Source organism: Notamacropus eugenii, chromosome 7 (assembly GCF_028372415.1).
Source record: "Notamacropus eugenii isolate mMacEug1 chromosome 7, mMacEug1.pri_v2, whole genome shotgun sequence".
Taxonomy (NCBI): domain Eukaryota; kingdom Metazoa; phylum Chordata; class Mammalia; order Diprotodontia; family Macropodidae; genus Notamacropus; species Notamacropus eugenii.
In genome coordinates, this window is record NC_092878.1 from 168,021,130 (window position 1) to 168,041,120 (window position 19,991).

Genomic DNA, 19,991 nt, shown 5'->3' on the forward strand with positions numbered 1-19,991 from the left:
TACTCAGCACAGCATCGTGCATCTATAGATCAAAAGCTATTTCTGGCCTTAACAACGTGAACTGAAGTCTGCAAAGTTTTTATACCAGAACCTTTTTTTCCCAAAAGTCTGAAGTAATTCTTATGTGTTACCACACAACAGTCCTACTCCCTCTTCAATGACAACCTTTCTCCACCTCAGGTCCAACTACTGTTCATTCAGCTTCACAAATTTAAATGTGAAGAAAACCCAACCAGGAACCCTGGTCGAAGTCCAGAAAACCTTCGTTTTTCAAATCCTGCCCAACCTCCAGGTACTGTCCAGGACTCCAGCTAGCAGGGCTGCGGTGGTGCTCCTGAATCATGTGCCAGTCTATCCATATGCAAATGCCAAGGACACAAGAATCCACAAGGAACTACGGACAGGCTTGGTCCTGGGAAAGGAGCTGGAGGCAAGGACAAGGAGCTGCTTCACTTGCCTTCAGCTAAAGATATCAAACTCCAGCCCAAATTCTGTTCTGGTGGTTGGGCAGCCAACCTCCCATAAATCACCCCCCATGCCTGATACTCATCAAGGAAAGTTTAACTACAACTGCATCCGCTTCAGTGTCTTCACCTGGAAGGCGCACAGTCAGGCTTCTAGATCTGAAGCCTTCCAGAGACCCTGGCATACTGCAAAGTGTCTCAGTTGCCTTCTAGAAAATAAAGTGCCCCTGCCCTCCAATGGACAATAAGGACAGTAGTCGATCGGGGAGGGAGGGCAGATGTATATGTCATATGCCCACAAATAACACTCTAAGTGTTGAGCTCTCTCCATCACATGCCCCACCCCCCCATTCTAAACATGTTCTCTCAACAGAGGAATGTTTCTGAAAGAACTGGGCAAGCCTGGACAAGGCCAGCACCAAGGAACCTCACCGGAAGGAAGAGCCTACTTCGACAGGAAGACCTACTATTGATGGAGAATTGTCCCTGCAACTGCTGCCTGGGGATAGTCAGAAAGATCATCGACTTAGCAATGTTAAGCTCAGAATTAAGAAAAAACAAAGAAAGGAGGAAACGATATCAAGAAAAACAACTCAACCTTGAGCTATTTCAACAACTAATTGACACCCAAAAAAACAGAAAATGGAAAACAGAAATGGCCCGGACACATGATACACATGAGAACTGCATGGTGTTAAGACTCTAAACAGCACAAAATACAAACTCCTTGAGGGCAGACGCTCCATTCATGTTCCCATCTTTCTAACCCCCAGGCCTAGTACAGGTTAGTAAAGAATGCTCTTTGTCCTTCAATGTCACCCACCGTCATCACTCAGTAACTCTTCTTCCTTTAAAGCACGTGCCCCCTTCCATCCGTATCCCTCAGTGCAGATCACCGTAGCAGTAATCCAGGCCTCTGTCCTCCCTTCTCATTTCAGTTCTTGTCTCAGTCTTCTTACTGGGGGGCCTTAAATGCCCACATCAATGTCCTCTCAAACACCATGTCCACCCAGTTCATCAATCTCTTCTACTCCAATGACCTACATCATCATTCACTTCTAACAACCATAGGGACGGCCATTCCTTGGATTTCAACCATAACTGGGCTGTCTCCACAATCTGCCACGGAGATTGCCTTCACTTTAGAAGAATCACTTAGCCTTCCATCTTGTCCTGTACCTATTTCTAAACCACTTCATCATCCTCAGTATGAACCCTCTATTGCCTCCTGTTCAGCTAGTGACCAGCGCTGCTGGATTATATCCCCTTCAGTAAGGGGAACAGTAACAGCTAATGTGTGTATAGTACTCATGGTATGCGAAGAACTGGGCCGAGCTTTACAATTACTATCTCACTTGACTATCACAACCTGGGAGGTGGCTGCCATCATTATCTCCATTTTACAGATGAGGAAGCTGAGGCAAACTGCCCAAGGTTACCCAGTTAGTAAGTGTCTGAGGCTGGACTGGAACTCAGGCTGTGTTCCTGACTCTAGGCCCAGCACTCTACACCATGAGCCACCTTGGGTGGGAAGGCTCTGCACCAATCCCCCCACACACACTCATCCACCCCGCTCCCTAACATACATAAAATATGAGCAAATCACAAACTTTACAGCATTTATCTAAATAACACCTAAAATGAGTATCCTTATAGATTAAATGTCAAAATAAATCCTGTATCAATGGGACACTTCCAAGAATTTGACAAAATTCATATAAAAAAAAAGTCAAGAATACCAAGGGGAGTTTGAGCACCTGTCGTCTGTGTCCTTGACCCTGGTGGGCTCTTGTCCTATCAAGATTCCCTCTCAGACATCCTCCAGCTCTGGAGGTCTCTCCACCATCCACCGTCTTCACTCCTGCTCTCATACTGCTGAAAGTGGGATGAAGAAAGTGACACAACTTTCTGGACATGTCCCACCACATACGTATGGTCTGTGCTCCATTGGGACCTGGCTGCTACCCAGAAGTCTCTGTCTTCTCCCCTGACTCATAGATCAGTGGAAAGAGTCCTGGACTCAGAGACTCCAACCTGGCAGGCCACTTGTGTCCCTGCAGGCCAGGCTCATCATATCTCTGAGCCTGAGTCTGCTCATCTCAAATACTCGGAGCCTGGCCCAGATGACCTCCAAGGTCACTAGAAGGGGGAAGGGAGTAGGGGATGAGCAATCACAACCTCCACTACATGCCAGTTACTGTGCTAAGTATAGTAGACAAGTGTGATTTCATCTGATCTTCCCAACAACTCTACAAGACAGGTGTTGTTATTATCAATATTTTATAGTGGAGGAAACTGAGGAAGACAAGTTAAGTGACTTGCCCAGAGTCACACAGCTAGTAAGTCCCCTGAGGCCAGGTTTATTAAGTTTTTAAGTTTTATTTATCCTGAAGTTAAATACAAAAAGAACATTCCCACGTACAAGACACAGCATAAAAAGATTCAACATAAAACCATGAGTTTCCATTTCACACCACTTACTTCTTTTGAAAAACTATGTAACAAATACTACACACTGTTTTCAAAGCTACCCTGTTTTTCTGGGCTTCCTTCGGAGTTTTCTTTTGTTCTCTCCCTCCCAGCTCCACCCTGGAAGTCAACCATTGGACACAAACATGCCTGTTTGTACCTACGTATGCATATATACATGCAGGCACACTCTCCTCATCAGATCTCCCTTCAGAGGTATTTCTAGCGCTCCCACACCTTCATCTTCCAAACGTGTCCTAAAACCACATCGCTGTTGCTACAGGCAACGTCCTCCTGACTTTGCTCACTTCACTCTTCGTTATTTCATGCAAGTCCTTCCACGTTTTCCTAAATGCAGCCAGCTCAGCATTTCCTTGAGCACAGTAGCATTCCGTCGCAGTCACAGACCACAGATGGACGGGCATCCCTGACATTTCCAGTTCTGTGCCATCACAAACAGATCTGCTGTAAACATTCTAGAACATTAGGTTCTTTTCCTTTTTCCTTTTTCCTGATCACCTTGAGAAACAGACCTGGATCATAACTAACTCCTTGGGCATTCTGAGGCCAGATTTCAGCTGGGCTGGCTCTGCCTTGCTCAGAACAAAAAGAGCCCTACAAGCCAAGAAGCCTTGAGTTCAAGTTCAGCCTCAGGCACTTAATTAACTGCATGATCCTGAGCAAGTCACTCAACCTGTCTACTTCAGTTCCCTCACCTGTAAATGAGGGGGTAATGATAGTACTGATGTCCTGGGGCTGTTGTGAGAATCAAAGGAGAGAATATTTTGGTCAGGAGACTAGCACCCAGGAGGCACGTGATAATGACTTGATTCCCTCCTTTCAGTTCTAAAACTGTGCTCCTATGGGACTACTGCAGACAGGTACTAATTCTTCTTCATCAAAGTAGTGCACATTTGCCATACTTCCCAAAGATGTAAGAAATCCCTTTGGTTTTCTTTCTACCTCTGATCTTCTGCCCTGTCTTCATGTCATAACTGCCTCAGTCCCTTCTCTCCTGGCCCACGCTCCTTCACTCTCATTGCCTGAAGCACCACCTGGAGCTTCACAAATCTGCATCTCAAATAATACTGACCAGTCTTCTCAGCCTCTGGGGATTTTAACCCCCTCCAAAGGTATGTCCCAGCATCCTCTCCAACCAGACCTATGAAAATTTTCTTAGCTTCCTCCCTAAATTCAGGCATTGTTCTGTCTGTGATACCACCATTCACCTGGTCTCCCATGTTCATCATCTTGGCATTATCTGTGACGCTTTCTTCTTCATCACCTTCCCCCCCATCACCCAGTCCCCACTTTTCAGAGTGGGAAGGTGCCACCAAATTGTTAGTGCAGAACATCCCTGAATAAGAAATTCCATCTACTTTATACCCATCAAGTAGCCACTCAGTCTGTGCTTAAAGACTTCCAGCAGGGAGGGAGCCCAAGCCTTCCTTACTTCCAACCAAAGCCTTTTCCTGAATACCTCTACAATTCCCTACTGACATGTGTCTTCCCACCACCCTCCTAGAAGCCCTCACAACTCCCCACTGAACTAGGCAACAGCCCCCCAAGTTTCCACATCCTCCTCCTCCCTTCTCTGCTCCAAATGATCCTTACGGGGGATCCTCTAAGGCCACACAGTGACTTAGCTTTAAGCTTTGTTGTACTTTTTACTTATTCTGTCGAATACGTCCCAATACATTTCAGCCTGCTTCTAGCTCTCTCAGGTAACGCAGTGGCTGCATGTTTCTGGGCATGCGTGTTTGCTGCCTTTACTCCACCCTCTGCCCCCAACATGTGCTTGCCAGGCTCTCCAACGCTCAGGGTTTTTCCTCTTGCTAGAATGCAGCTCATCTTCCTCTCTTCCCCTGCTGAGTTCTTACGTAATTTCTGAAGTCCAACACAAATGAATCCAAATGAAGGCTTTATTCAATCAACAAAAATTCATTAAGCACTTACTCCACAAGCCGTGGTGAGGGTTCATATGACACAGACTCTGCTGTCAAGGAATTTACAACCTGCCTGATACTTTGTATCAAACCCTTCTCTGTAAGAGTAAAATGTATGCTACAATAACACCAGTTTTCTTTAGTTTGCAACTCAAACGTGTGGCACAAAGTCAACCAAAAGACCCTCCAGAAACCAATCAAACCCAAGCTGCCCAGATGGTGTCTTGGTACCCAAACCAGTGGAGGAATGCCTACACTGGAAAGCTGTTTGCTATCTGCACCAAATCAGGAAATGGTATAATAACCCAGAGACCACCACTGCGAACCATCTCCTAAGAAATGGATTCCTTTTTTGGGGGAGCCATGTCTGTGACCTCTTTGGTATGGAAATCCTCTATAGACAGAAAGCTAAACCGCTATCTGAGGGCCACTGAGCCCGCAGGTCAGTAGGTGTCAGGAGCCAGGACTTGAATCCAAGTCTTCTGGAGTCTGAAATGCTCAGAAATGCCATCCTGGGTCAGAAAACTGGGCTCACTGCACCAGAACTCTGCCTATGAGAGCAGGTGACACAATCCAGACCGAGGGACCTGATTCAAAACAAAAACCACAGGTAGAAGACACTGGGTTAGAAAGACGAAAGCAACAGTCCCTGACTTCCAGGTTCCAGACTACCATGGTCCAACCTAAGCGGAACCGGGGTCAGTCTAACAGGAGACGCTAGGATAGTTCAGTCATTTTCAGTCGTGTCTAACTCTGTGCCCCCACGTGAGGTTTTCTTGGCGGAGATACTAGAGTGGTTGGCCATTTCTTTCTCCAGCTCATTTTACAGATGAGGAAATGGAGGCAAACAGGGTGAAGTCATTTGCCCAGGGACACACAGCTACGTGTCTGAAGTCAGATTTGAACTCCAGCAGAGGAATCTTCCTGACCAAACTCTGTCCACTGTGTTACAGACAGACTAGGGCAAAGGAAAGTTCTAGATAAAGAAATAAACTTAGAAGAAACCTTTCAGTTGGAGGAAAGTAGAAAGGAAAACTTACAGAAATAGTATCTGAGCTAAGGGGGAAAGGTTTTAACAGCCAGAGAATAACTTCATGAAAAAGCCTATTATTCGGGCCTACTTTACTCAGAGCCTGGTTATACCAGGTAGAGAGAAACAAAGACAAAAAGGAAACAATCCCTTCTGTCTTCCAAGGCTTTCCTTTCCCTGGGGGAGACAAGACCCTCATAAAAGTAAACACAAAACCTCTGAAAAGTACTGGGGAGGCTCAGAGCTAAGAGAAGCACATCTGGCAGGGAAAAACTGGAACGAAAGGGCATTAAGGAGAGCAAGGCATTTAACAAGCATGGTCAGGGATCGGACTCCACGCTGGCATTAGGGGAAGGAGAGGGAGCCCCTTGGAGCTGTTTGAACAGGGAAGTCACATGTTTGGGCTTGAGTCTGAACTTGGGCAACAGGTCTGCAGGATGGACCCAGGAACAGAGACTGGGAGCCCCGCCCACTCAGGACAGACCTAATTCAAGATGGCAGCCCTGTGACTGGGCAGAAGGGGAAAAACAGGAGAGAAGCTGCAGGAGGCAGGGAGGACTCGGGAATTCATGGGATACAGACTGAAGCCCAACTCACAAAATCACAGACCTGAGTTGGAAAGGCCCTCAGAGGCCATGTAGCCCAACCTGTACAAACTGACAGCTGATGGAACTGGGTGACTGGGCTTCTCCCTCAAGAGAAAGCACAATGCGATGCTAGATAATGAGTTCTAGTTTGGTATTCTGAGTCTGAGGGGCCTCAACATCCCATCATTCCTCAACGTGGGGCTAACCCTTTCTTGAACTTGGTATTGTGACTTTGCCATTTTCTGAAGTAATGAATTGATTACGTTTACCATCTTCTGTGTAATATGACATTTCCATGAACTTGACTCAAACTGGTCTTCTAAGCAATAGGTTAGTTCTAATAGAACTAAAGCTACAGAAGAGAACAGTTCTAATAACTCACAGGATTTTTCACCCCAGTCAGGGCTGCAGGCTGTCGAGTCACAGAAAGCCTCCAGCATTTCAATCTGCCTTTTTCTGCACCTTTCTGAGCTCAGAACCAGGCACAGTATTCTAAGCAAGAAACACGCCATGGTTTGGCACAAGGGCAAGGTAATAAATGTCTGCTGAATTTCTATATTTGTTTGCCATTACAAATTTCTATTTTTAATGACAATGAACTCTGCTGGACTTTTTGTTGCAACAGTAAGTAGGTAGTTAGTTTTTAGTACCAATTGCCATTGATAAGCTTGGTGACTTTAAGGGAATCTTTTCATATACCACTGATCCAGAGCTGAAAAGTCACTTAGTCCAAATACGTTACTTTACACAACAAGAAACTTCAACCCAGAGGACTTAAGTGACTTGTCCAAGACAGCCTCAGCCCAGACTAGCCCATCTCCCTCACCTCCAACATCTACGCTCTCTCCATTGACCAGCATGATATGTCCTCCCCTGATCCTCTGTGTACAATGAGGAAGTCTGATGCTCTCCAAGGGCCCCTCATTTCTGAAGTTTGAGGACTATAAGGCATAGCAGACATTTGTTTATATCTATGGATGAGGTGCACATAAAAACAAAAGCAGCCCCTCCTCTCAGTGAGCTGACATTGTACTATGAACATTCTATGCCAGCTCCTGGGCCCCCTTCCTGAATTAGAACTGTTGAGTTTCTATCCTGCCACAACAGCAGCTTAGATTGCTACAGGACTTCTCAACCATACATATACTCATCATTCTCATCACACAATACTCCTGTGAAGCAAAGACAGAACCATCATCTCCACTTTACAATTAGGCACAAATATCTTCTGAAGCACTGGACAGACCATCTCCCTGAGACATCACCAATCAAATCCAAGCACTCATGAAAATTGGGACAGGCTCGTGGCCTTGGGAAGTTCAGTTATTTGCACACACATCATTTTAATAAACATAGTGCTGGAAGGAGCGAGAGCATTCCAGGCATGGGGAACAGCCAGCACAAGTGCCCAAAGCCAAGAGATGAAGTATCTTGTTTGTGGAACAGCCAGGGGGCTAGTGTCACTGTTAATGGAGTTGAGGAGTAAGGTGTAAGCGGACTGGAAAGGAAATTTCGTTGACTTGGACACAAAGTTGGATGGCTCACTCAATTAAAATCCTATGCATTTATTCTGTCATTTAACAAGTTTTCCTGGGGCCAGAGCCCAGATGATAAAGTAGAAAGGCACACCTACTCTAGCTCTCCTCCCATAACCCATAAAATACCTGTAAAAAATGACACTAAACAAAGTCTAGAGCAGCAGAAGCCACAAAAAGACAGAGTGAAAGAGATTTCCACTTCAAGACAGCCTGGAAGGCAGACAGAAATTGCACCATGCACAGAGTAGAGTGCAGCCCGTGAGCAGGCCTCAGGGACAGAATCCCCGGCAGTGGCAGCAGTGGTTCCCAGAATGCTCAACCCACAAATGCCAAAGACAGCGTCAAAGATCCTGGGCAGAAAAGTTTGCAGTATCTCCCAGACCAGAGTCCAGGTCAGAGGAGTAGCAAACTCCTCTCCCTTGATTGTGCCACCTTGGAGGAACTGAGAACTTACAGGTCCCCAGAGTATATCCTCCTCTTGACAAGGGACTCAAAAGTCAACTAACTGGCTGGGAAAATGCCCAAAAGAGTGAAAAGAAATAAGACAACAGAAGGCTACTTTCTTGGTGAGCAGGTATTTTCTTCCATCCTTTTGGATGAGGAAGAGCAATGCTTACCATCAGAGGAAGACCTAAAAGTCAAGGCTTCTGCATCCAAAATCTCCAAAATAAATATGCAATGGTCTCAAGCCATGGAAGAGCTCAGAAAGGACTTTGAAAATGAAGTAAGAGAGGTGGAGGAAAAACTGGGGAGAGAAATGAGAGAGATGCAAGAAGATCATGAAAAGCAAGTCAACAGCTTGCTAAGGGAGACCCAAAAAAATGCTGAAGAAAATAACACCTTGAAAAATAGGCTAACTCAATTGGCAAAAGAGGTCCAAAAAGCCAATGCTTTAAAAAGCAGAATTAGCCAAATGGAAAAGGAGATTCAAAAGCTCACTGAAGAAAATAGTTCTTTCAAAATTAGAATGGAACAGATGGAGGCTAATGACTTGATGAGAAACCAAGAAATCACAAAACAAACCAAAAGAATGAAAAAATGGAAGATAATGTGAAATATCTCACTGGAAAAAACAACTGACCTGGAAAACAGGTCCAGGAGAGACAATTAAAAAATCATGGGCCTACCTGAAAGCCATGATCAAAAGAAGAGCCTAGACATCATCTTTCATGAAATGATCAAGGAAAACTGCCCCGAGATTCTAGAACCAGAGGGAAAAATGACTATTATGGAAGTCTTCTGCAAAACTATACATATATAGCCTATATTGAATTGCTTCTGAGTGGGGATGTGGGGAAGGAGGAAGGGAGAGAAGTTGGAACTCAAAGTTTTAGGAACAAATGTTGAGAATTGTTTTTGCATGCAACTGGGAAATGAGAAATACAGGTGATGGGTTGTAGAAATCAATCTTGCCCTACAAGAAAAGAGAGAAGAAGGGGATAGGGGAAGGGAGGGGTATGATAGAAGGGAGAGCAGATTGGGGGAAGGGGTAATCAGAATGCACAGCGTTTTGGGGTGGGGAAAAGGGAGAGATGAGGAGAAAACTTGGAACTCAAAATTTTGTGGAAATGAATATTGAAAACTAAAAATAAATAAATAAACATTTTAAAAATTAAAAAAAAATAAAAATAGTGCTGGAGCATCATAACCACATACCAGGGTCCATAAGATTACTGTTTTATTAAAATACCACCACACATGGAAGGAGCTAAGGAATATGTCTTTTGGCTGCCAGATTTCTGGACTTATCTTTGAAGGCTTCACCTTTTTGATCTTGTCTGTGAGTCTGCAGCACACAAGGATAGGGCAGGTAGAAAGATGGGTGAAGGAACCCAACTGGGAGGCAAAACTGGCTTTAGAAGGAACTACAGGCCTAAGTAGGCCCTAAGTGTCCTATTGCCCAGAGAATTTGCTGAACATCACAGTCATTAAAAACCAAAGCCACCAGAGGTCTTCCCGCTTGTCTAGACAGAGTACAGTCTAATTTCTCCCTAGGAAGATCACATTGTGTTTATAAGCACCATATTTTGTTCTCAAAAACATGGAGCAAGTCTTAGGGCTGGCAACCAGGGTGGAGTCATACAAAGATTAACTGAAAGAGCAACGATTTGGGGCATATAGAAGGAAAAATATGTGGGGGGGGGGGGGGGGGGAGAGAACACATATTATAACAAGCAACTATGTGCCCTTTAAAATTTACAAAGCACATCTCACTTGAGCCTAACAAGTCTGTCAAGTAGATACCTGAATATAAGTTCCATTTTACAGCTGAGGAAATGAGATATGAGCTGCTGAATTTGAATCGGGACTTTCCTGGCAGATTGCAGCACTAGTGTGGCCTTATTATAACAATAATATCTAGTATTTACGTAGAACTTTAAGGTTTGCAAAGCACTGTACAAATATTATCTAATCTGGTCCTCACAACAACCTTAGGTGCCATTATTATCTCTATTTTACAGATATGGAAACGAAGCAGATAGCAATTAAGTGACTTGCCCAAGGTCATACAGCTTAGTAAGTGTCTGAGGCAAGATCTGAATTCAGGACTTCCCTTTCTTAAATACATAGAGAAATGAGTCAAATTTATAAGAACACAAGTCATTCCCAAACTGATAGATGGTCAAAGAACACGAACACGCAATTTTCAGAAGAAGAAATCAAAGCTATCTATAGTCAGATGAAAAAATGCTCAAAATCACTATTGATTAGAGAAATTCAGATTAAAACAGTTCTGAGGTACACATGACACTTCTATCAGATTGGCTAACATGACAGAAAAGGAAAATGACAAGCACTGAAGAGGATGTGGAAAAATTGGGACACTAATCTACTGTGGGTGGAGTTGCGAATTGATCCAACCATTCTGGAGAACAATTTGGAATTTAAAGTCCAAAGGGCTATAAAACTGTGCATACCATTTGACCTAGCAATACCACTACTAGTTCTGTATCCCAAAGAGATTTTTTTTTAAATGGAAAAGGACTTCTTTGTATCAGTTCTTTTTGTGGTGGCAAGAACTGGAAACTGAAAGGATGCCCATTCACTGAGGAATGGCTGAACAAGCTATTGTATATGGATGTAATGGAACGCTGTTGTGCTACGAGAAATGACAAGCAGGACGCTTTCAGAAACCTGGGAAGACTGATAAGAACGGGTGCAAAGTCAAGTGAACAGAACCAGGAGAACACTGCACATAGTAACAACATTGCACTGCACTCTTCTCAGCAATACAATGATCCAAGACAATTCCAAAAGCCTGAGCATGAAAAATGTCATCCACGTCCAGAGGAAGAACCAAGAGATTAAACCACACTTTATTTTTCTTTCTTTCTTGTTCTTTTTGGTCTGCATTTTCTTGTAGAACGTAGCTAATATGGAAATGTTCTGCATAATTACACATGCATAATCCATATCAAACTGCCTGCCTTCTCAAAGAGGGAGGAGGGGGAAAGGAGAATGATAGAATTTGGAACTCAAAATTTTTAAAACGAATACTAAAAATTTTTTACATGTAATTGGGAAAAATTTTTTTAAAGAAAATGCAAATAATAATAGCTATGGTTCTTACTGTTATTCTGCAGGCCTTGGAGATCCCAGGCCCTGGGCTCCACCCACTGTGTCCAGCTGGCTTTATGCCACGTTGCCTCCAGTAGATCTCTTATACTTCAAAATAGATCAGACGTGCGCTTAAACCCAGAGGACAGAAATAGGAATAAGCAGACAGAAGCTACAGAAGTAGATTCTGGTTCAGTGTACCAAAAACCTCCCCAGGAAGGACTGGGTTGTCCATAAGTGGGCTGAGCACCTTAGGCTGACATTCTTGTCACAGCTGTTACAAACTGCTGGGGCAGGGGCTGGACTCCATGGCCTTTGCCAGTCATTTCAATTCAGTTGGTAAACATTTAAAACCTCAATCTCGTGCTCACATGATGACCAAAAGGCCAACAAGTCTATGGACATCTCCAAGCCTGGCACTGAAAACATCATTCATCTGCTCTGCTACTAAACCACTGAACTCCTATGACCAGCAGGCTGGATGCAGTGGAGAAAAGGAAGGGGTTTAAAGGAAGGTTATGGAAACAAATAATAAAAGTTATTGCAAAATGAGGATACCACCCATCCCGAGGGAACTTTATAGACTGCAACTTCCCATCTAAATGTACTCATTTATTTCTATCCTTCTCTCCTGGCTCTAATCTAATCACCACCTGATTTATTCACTGACCTACCAAGCAATTCTCCTATTAGGCCATCTTGAGTAATTTGTACCAATCTGGCTTCCAACCTCCTCACTGCCCTTTCCAAAGTCACCAATAAACAAAGGCCAGTCCTCCTGCTTCTGGCCTTTTCCGAAGCCCTCCGCACTGCTGATCAACTGCACTGCTGATCAACTTTTCGTCGGGTTACTCTCTCCTCTCTAGTCTTGATTCTCCTCCCTATTTCCGTGGTACAATAGCCCCTGTCTCTGCTGAATCATCATCGGTGCCATCTGCCTTAACTGGGAATATTCCCCAAGGCCCTCTTCTTCCTCCATCTCTTCTACTCCCCCAGGTAAAGTCTAGAATGCTTCAGGGCTTAATTATCTTCTCTATGCAAATAATGCTGATGCCTATTTACCTGACTGGCCTTGGCCATGGTCACTTTAATGCGGAGGCCCCAGTTTCCTGTGACTGGACAGTTGATCAATCAGATCTTTTCAGGTCTCTTTCTGGCTCCGGATTTAGGAAACCGTGACTCCTACCAGTTCCTCTCCAGCTAGCCCTAGTCTCTCTCATGAGTTCTGGAAAAAGGCAATAGGTTATCCTGAGAGGGGGCAAGACTGTTCACCTGACTGATCCTTCACCTGGAAGACGGTCATCTACCCAAGGGCCAGTGTGGCTTCAGAAAGGACCAAAGCTTGGCAGACATGGTATCTGCTGCCCAGAAGAAAAGCCAGGGGCAGAAGAGAGAAGCCTAGAAACAATGTGCATTTGACCTAACCAAGACCTTTGATACTGTCAGTTGTGAGGGTCCAGGAAGGATCATGGAGAAATCTGGTTGCCAGAAGTTCATCAGTATTGTACATCAATTTCATAATGGCAGGCTTGCCAAGGTTCTGGATAATGGACAATGCTCTCATGGAACCATCAGTTACAGCAAATGGAGAAATTTAGAATGCTGGAGATTAATTCAATTACTTTGGCAGTCTACTTTCCAGGGATGTCCACATGAATGAAGCTGAGGCATCCATTGCCAGAGCTAACTCAGAGACTGGGAGAGTCCAAAAGAAAATGTGAGAGAAGAGAGGTATTCAAACTGCCTACCAAACTGACAGCCTACAGAGCCATGTGCTGACCTCACTGTTGTATGCCCATGAAACCTGGACAGTCTATCAGGGCCAAGCCAGGAGACAGATTCATTTCCATTTGAATTGTCTTAGGAAGATTCCGAAGATCACACGCTCTCCTTTGCAAGATGTTCAGTAGATGGTCTGGGTCCCAGCCTCTACCCTCTTATTACTTAAAGGCTTTACCTCCCCAGGCACTTTCAGCTTCTTGGATCCATCTTAACTCCTATACCCTCCACATAGCTTCCTTCATTCCCCTTGTCACTCACAGAGGTGGTCAGACCTCAAAGTGCTCTCACTGTCATCCAGAAACACTTCTAGGATCTGGAAAGCTGACATCCCTCTCCTGACTGGCATCAAACACTTGCTCTGCCTCATCTCTCCTGAACTGTCTTCACCACAGTCTATCGCCCCTCCCTCCTCCTTCTCAGTCTATAGTTCATCATAACAAGACACAGTGTTCACACCTCACTTCCACCATGGCCTCCTGTTCTGGCTCCTAGAGCTGCTGAACACTGCCTAGGGAAGTCAACAAAAGCTGCCAGATGCAACACAGAGTCACAGTATCTTATCTCAACCTCCCCATCCTCATACTGCTCTCTGACAGACTCTACCTCACTCCTGCACTTCCCAACCTTTCCCTAAAACTCCAAAATCACTCCCATTGGTAGTTACCATCGCTACAATGTCACACACATACACCCATCCTTATCTGTCTCCTGAACAAACTCCTGTGGGATATTTCCACAAGACTGTTCTGTCAGCATCTCCCCTCTAGAACCCAACTTCAGCACACTTTCCCCATCCTCTAAGGGCACTACCATCCAAACTCCTAGTCACAAAGGTAAATGACCTCGGTAGTTCCTGACCCTCCCCACTGCCTCACTGTCCGTAATCAATGACTTGTCATATCTTGTCTCTACAATCTCTTTCTCTCACTCCGATTTCCATTACCCCAGTTCTGACTCTCATCACGGCTGACCTGGGCTACTCTCAGATCCTCCCAATCCATTTCCCATCTTCCACAAAACTGCCCAGGTCTGTCCATGTAACTACCATGCTCCAAAACCATCAGGGAGTGGCTCCTGCCTGTTAATGCAGCCCGGTATGTGAGAACTTACACTCAGGTTTGGTCCGCAGGGAGCTGCCAAGAATGGAAGGTGAGTCAATTCTTACTTCAGCCCTCCATCGAGCCAGCCCCAGACCACACACCCCAACATTGCTTCATCCCAGGGCCTCGCCACATGGGCACCTTGCCGCCTTCTCTGCCACTGTGTGCCTATCCCCACTAGCAACAACAGCCCTTACACCCCACACCCCCTCCCCTCCAATACTGTGGGCTGAGTGGATGCTCAGCCCCCATCCAGCCAAACCCCAAACCAAGCATTACGCTCTCCAGGCATTTGTCCTACTACAGCCCCCCAGACGCCTGCCCTTCCGTCTCACCTTTCTCAGGGAACAAGAGTCAAATCCGCATCTCTCCTGCTTCAGTCCCCTCACAACCCGCTGGGCTTCCCGCTGGCAGGCACCCTCCCCTTTTCTCTCTGCAGCCCCAGGCCCCCAGCAGGGTGCCAGCCCCTTCCCTAGCCGTGGGAACCCTGGTCTACACCACGTCCTCCACGCTTCTGGCACTGAGCAGGAAAGAGTGCACTGGCACGGCAGACTGCCCCGGCGGGGTAACCTCAGCAAGCGCCCAAGAAGCGCTCAGAGAAGCGGCGGCACAGCAGGGGTGCAGGAGCGCGCTGACACCCACCCGGCGGCGCTCCAGGACCGACCTGGGAGGGGGTCCGCAAGCCTCTGCAAGGGCTGCCCAAGCCCCCAGCTTCGGGGCATCCCCGCTCCCGGCCGCGGGAGCCCCCCCACGTGGCTACAACCCAGGGAGCGGAGGCCGCAGCGGCACCGGGGAGGTTCCGATCCGCCCGGCCCGTGACCTCAATAGGCGCCTCTGTCTACGCCGCCGGCCCGCCCGCCCCTCCCCCTCCTCCTCCTCACCGGCCGCGAAGTGCAGCGGGGACGACTTGCGGCCGGCCAGGTCCTTGGCGTTCACGTTGGCCGCGTCCACGAGCCTCCGCACCCGGGCCACGTCCCCGTTGCGGCAGGCCTCCAGCAGCTCGCGCAGGGCGCCGCTCACGGCCGGCCCCGGGCCCGGGCCCGCCTCCGGGGGGCTGTCCGAGGGGCTGGGCCCCAGCGAGCCGGGGGACGACGAGGCCGAGGAGGCCGAGGAGGACGAGGACGAGGACGACGAGGAGGCCGACGAGGAGCACGAGGACACCGAGGCGGCAGAGGCGGCGGCGGCGGCCGGGCAGGACGCGGGGCAGGGGCAGGGCCCGGGCCCCGGAGCAGAGGCCGAGGCCGGGCCGGCGCTGTCGGCGGGCTCGGGGGAGCGCGGCCGCTCAGGCCCCGGCCCGCCCCCGCCGCCGCCCCCGGGCCCGGGCCCGTCCGCGTCGGGAGGCGCCGAGAGGCCTCCGTGGCGCGGGGAGGCCGCGGGGGACGCGGGCCCGGGGCTCAGCGAGGGCGGCGGCGGCGGCGGGGGGGCCGCTCCGGCGGGGCCCGGCGGCAGCAGCGGCAGCGGCAGCGGCGGCGGCAGCGGTGGTGGCGGCGGCGGCGGCGGGTGGTGGCCCCCGTGGTGGTTGTGGTGGTGATGCTGAGAGCGACGCGACGCCGCCATCTCCCCACTCCCTCCGCACGGTCACTGCGGCAACCGGGCCAGCGCCCACCCCCACTTCCGCCCGCCCGGGGCCAATCAGCGGCCGCGGCCGCGGAAGCGAGGACGCCGAGGGAAGCAACGGCCGCGGCCGCGAGAGCTGACGGGAAGGAGAGGGCGGGGCCCTCCGGGAAACGGGCGAATGGAGAGAGCTGCCTCTCCGGGGAGGCGGGCTTTGGGCCCTAAGGGGCGGGGAAGGAGGAGAAGGGCGAGGACCCCCTCCTCGAGGATGGGAGCGGTTTAGGGGGCGGGGCTGAACCAGGAGGGACGAGCCATCCGTGAAGGGGCGAATGGAGAGCCACCTCCCCAAGGATGGGAGAGATTGGGGGGGCGGAGCTTAAATCTGGGAGAAGTCGTCCCAGGAGGAACGAATGAGGAGAGTCTTCTCACCGGGGAGGCGGGACTTAAGCCTGGGAGGCGGAGCCAAGGAGGAATGAGCGAAAGAGGAGAACCGCTTCTCAGAGGAGGAGAGGCGGAGCTTAATCCTGAGAGAGGAGCCATACAGGGAGGGCCGTCTCTCTGAGGAGGCGGGTCTTAACGCTGGAGGGCGGGGCCCCAGGGGAATGAGTGAATGGCCTCTCGGAGGGAGGGGGCGGAGCTTAAACCTGAGGGCGGAGCCGTCCAAGCCGGGCCGAATGGAGAAGGCTACCTCTCTGGGGAGGCGGGGTTTAACCCTGGAGGGGTTAACCCTGGAGGACAGAAAGGAGACGGGCCGCCTCCTGGAGGATGGGAGGGGCCAAGAGGCGGGGCTTTGGGGGGAGGAGCGTTCCAGGGGCGGGGCCAGAGGATCACCTCCTTCCTTGCCCCGACGTCGCCCAACGGCGTCGGCCCGGCTCCGGGCAGGTGGTCCCCACCGGGCTCCGGGAGCTCCCACTCTCCCCGGACGGCTTCCTCTTTTGCGCCCTTCCCCTTGACCTTGAGCTCCCTGGGCTGGCCGCGGTCCTGGCTCCTGCCCGGCGCCCCACCTCGGAGGTCCAGCCCTTGCGGCCCCGGGCCGGGACTGCCCCTGACGCCAACGCTTACGGGAGGGCTTGGGGTGCAGGGAGCTGCAGGAAGCGGGCCGAGAGATCCCCGAGCGCCAGCGACGCCCCCCACTCACTGGGGGTCACGAAAGGCCTGGGGGCAGTGCCAGGCGCGGGGGGGAGGGGGCACCAGGCTTGCGGGAGCGCAGAGAGTGGCAGGGCTTACCCAGGACTGGTCCAGAGAGCCAGAGCCGCACCTGGCGGTGCTAGGAGCCCTCCACGGCTCCGGAGGTTCTGCGCCCCCCAGCCCCGGGCATCCCTCCCTCCTCCCCGCCCTGCGGCTCCCAGTACCCCACACCAGACTTTCCTCGCCCTCTTCTTCGTTCCCTTCCATCTTTGAGAATGGAAGGAGTCTTGAAGGTAAAGAAAAGGCCTTCCTGTCCTCGTTCTGCTCCATCCTGAATCAATGACCCGACCTGGGGCAAGTCAGCGGGAGCTGGGGCGCCCAACGCCCTGTCTAGAGCTTAGCTGCGTATGGTCCGGCCCCCCCCCCCCCCCATTAGGGTATCAGCTCCTCAAGGTCGGGGCTGGCCTTTGCCCTCCTTGGAATTCCCAGGCTCAGCTCAGTGCCGAACGTGCTTGCTGGCTAATTTATACAGAGCAAAGCGCTTTGCCTGCTTCTCATCTGATCCTTCCCACCCCTCGGAGGCAGGTACTGCCCTTCTGCCCTCTTTAGGGATGAGGAAACGAGGGTTCGGACAGCTTGTGGCCGCTCAGACATCGCTAATAAGGATCCGAGACCCGACCTTGCACCCTCTTAAATCTAGGGCTGTAGCCATTACATCATGACAACCCCTCCAGTCAAAAGAGCAGGAGGGAGAAACTGAGGGCCAGAGAGGCTGATCCGAACCGATGCCTCCCAAGACATAAGCTGGAAAGCCAGGATTCAAGCCCAGGTTTTCTGCCTCCAGTAAGGACCTACTATGTGCTTAGATCTAGAAACACGATGTTTTGTGATTCAGTCTGCTCTCAGGAAGCTTACACTCCACTAGGATGCAACAGGTACACAAATATGAACAAAATAAATTTCAGGCAACTTCAGGGAGAGGATGGCATTAGCAGCTGGGAGGCTGGTTTAAATGGTGAATCTGACATAATCCTAGACCAGGCCATCAACTGTCGGAGTCATTCTGCATGATGTGCAAAACAAAGGGCCTTGTATACATGCTTTCTGCATAATCAAACTTTTGTAGAGACAGAGCAGGTCTTTTGCTTCCATTTTGCAAGGAAGAAAACAGGCTAGAGAATGAGTTTTTGTGCTGTACTGGAATGAATGGCCTAAGGTCTATGTGTGTGTACATTTTTGTACATCAGTTCTCTCTCGATCTCAGTCACTAGTTTTATATGTAATGAGAGTCTTCCCAATGAGTGTCTAGTCCTCTGAGCAAGCACAAGATCCCAGACCCTGCTTCATCCCATCATACAGAGTCTTGAGGAGCCACCTTTGGGAGGTAACTAACAAAGAGTCTGAAGGGTTTTCTGGTTGACTGCAAAGCTGGAAGTATTAATGACAGAAAAGGAACTTAACTGGCTTAGGGAAGAATCATCCCTTTCTCATCTTTCCTCTCTTCCCTGGTGACTTTCAAGTGGAACAGAATGTTGGGAGCTTCTGGGTTGAGGAGGAATTGTGTGTGGCTACCTCATCTCCCTCCTGACCACCACGTGCTCCTGAGCACATGGTGTCCCTGCTTCTGTGACCATTAACGCCTTGGCTAATAGTCAATTCATTTCCCTGGAGCTGGTCCTTGCTCTATTCAAAAGCTTCTCATTTACATCCCAGAACAAAATGTTTACCCTAAATGAAATGTAGCTCATTACAAATGACTGTAACTCCCTTTCTTACTCTCATAATACAATGAGGAGTCTGTCTTGCTTTCAGTCCCTACCCGACAGTCCTGTGGGGCAGGCATGCCAGGCCAGACTGCTTTTGGGTTCAGAATGTGGGCAGATTGGAATGGACTCCTGCTTCTTTAGGCACCTTTGAGTAAAGAGGCTGAAAGCAATGCTTCTCTTCCTGCTACTCATGCCCCTGTCAATAACAAAGAAGAATGATCAACCCAGCACATTGTGAGATGAAAAATATGATGTATGAAGAGAACTGGATGCCTAGCATTCCCCGAAAAAGCCAATGGTCCATTTCCCAGATCTGTCTTTCCTCAACATGCTGCCGAAGGTGATGGATAGAGGCTCCTGTCTCTATCTTTGAGCACCCCTCAAAGAACAAGTCCAGTTCTCAAGAAGGAAGGACACACTGTGGTCACATAAGTAAACACAGAATAAATACAATGGGGTTTGGGGAAGGATGGCAGTAGCCATGGGGGATCAGGAAAGGCCAGGTATAGAAGGCAGTGCTTGGACTGAGTCTTGGATGAATCAAGTAGTTTTATGAAACAGAGGAGAGTGGGGGAGGAAACATATGCCAGGCATGGGGGGCAGTCAAGGCAAAGCACAGACATGGGAGATGAGTGAATAAATGCAACTTGTACCATGGGCTAAGTGATGGGAACATAGAAAAGCACAGTGTTGCTGCTAGGAGTAGTGAGAAAACCACTGTTGGTGACAGGAAAACACTGAAGCTTTTTGAGCAGGGTAGGAGTAGAGCGAGAAGGATCTCCTCAGAAGATTATGTAGCAGCCCTGGGGAGAACTGACTAGGAGACACATCTCCTGAAAAAGGAAGGACTCTTCTGGGATTGTTAAATAATGTGAAGTCACCTTAGCCCTGTGCTGCTATTTACATGTCTGGGTGGTCTGTGCCCTGGCTGGCTGGCTCACCAAACCTGCACCCATGCTAGCAGTGTACACTGCATTGACACAACTCCAGACTTTCTCAGAGTCCAGGGACATCCTTGGTGTGTGGGGGGTAGAGTGGGCTGGGGAAGGGTCCACTCTTCCTAGTGGCC

The 19,991-nt window shown here is 49.1% G+C and overlaps 1 protein-coding gene across 8 annotated transcripts in view; it reads right to left on the reverse strand.

The window, feature by feature from the left end:
• The window catches only part of TNKS (tankyrase), a 191,367-nt gene extending 175,296 nt beyond the window's left edge, over positions 1–16,071 (reverse strand). For 2 of the 8 annotated variants that reach the window (XM_072625530.1, XM_072625532.1), the window contains exon 1: positions 15,356–16,067. In XM_072625530.1, coding sequence (XP_072481631.1) covers positions 15,356–16,031 — 676 coding nt within the window. In that variant the 5' untranslated portion in view covers positions 16,032–16,067. Of the gene's footprint in view, positions 1–3,097; positions 3,129–14,809; positions 15,180–15,355 lie in introns of those variants that run through there. The other 6 variants (XR_011970790.1, XR_011970791.1, XM_072625529.1 and 3 more) reach the window with 6 other exon arrangements.
• Positions 16,072–19,991: the final 3,920 nt, after the last annotated feature.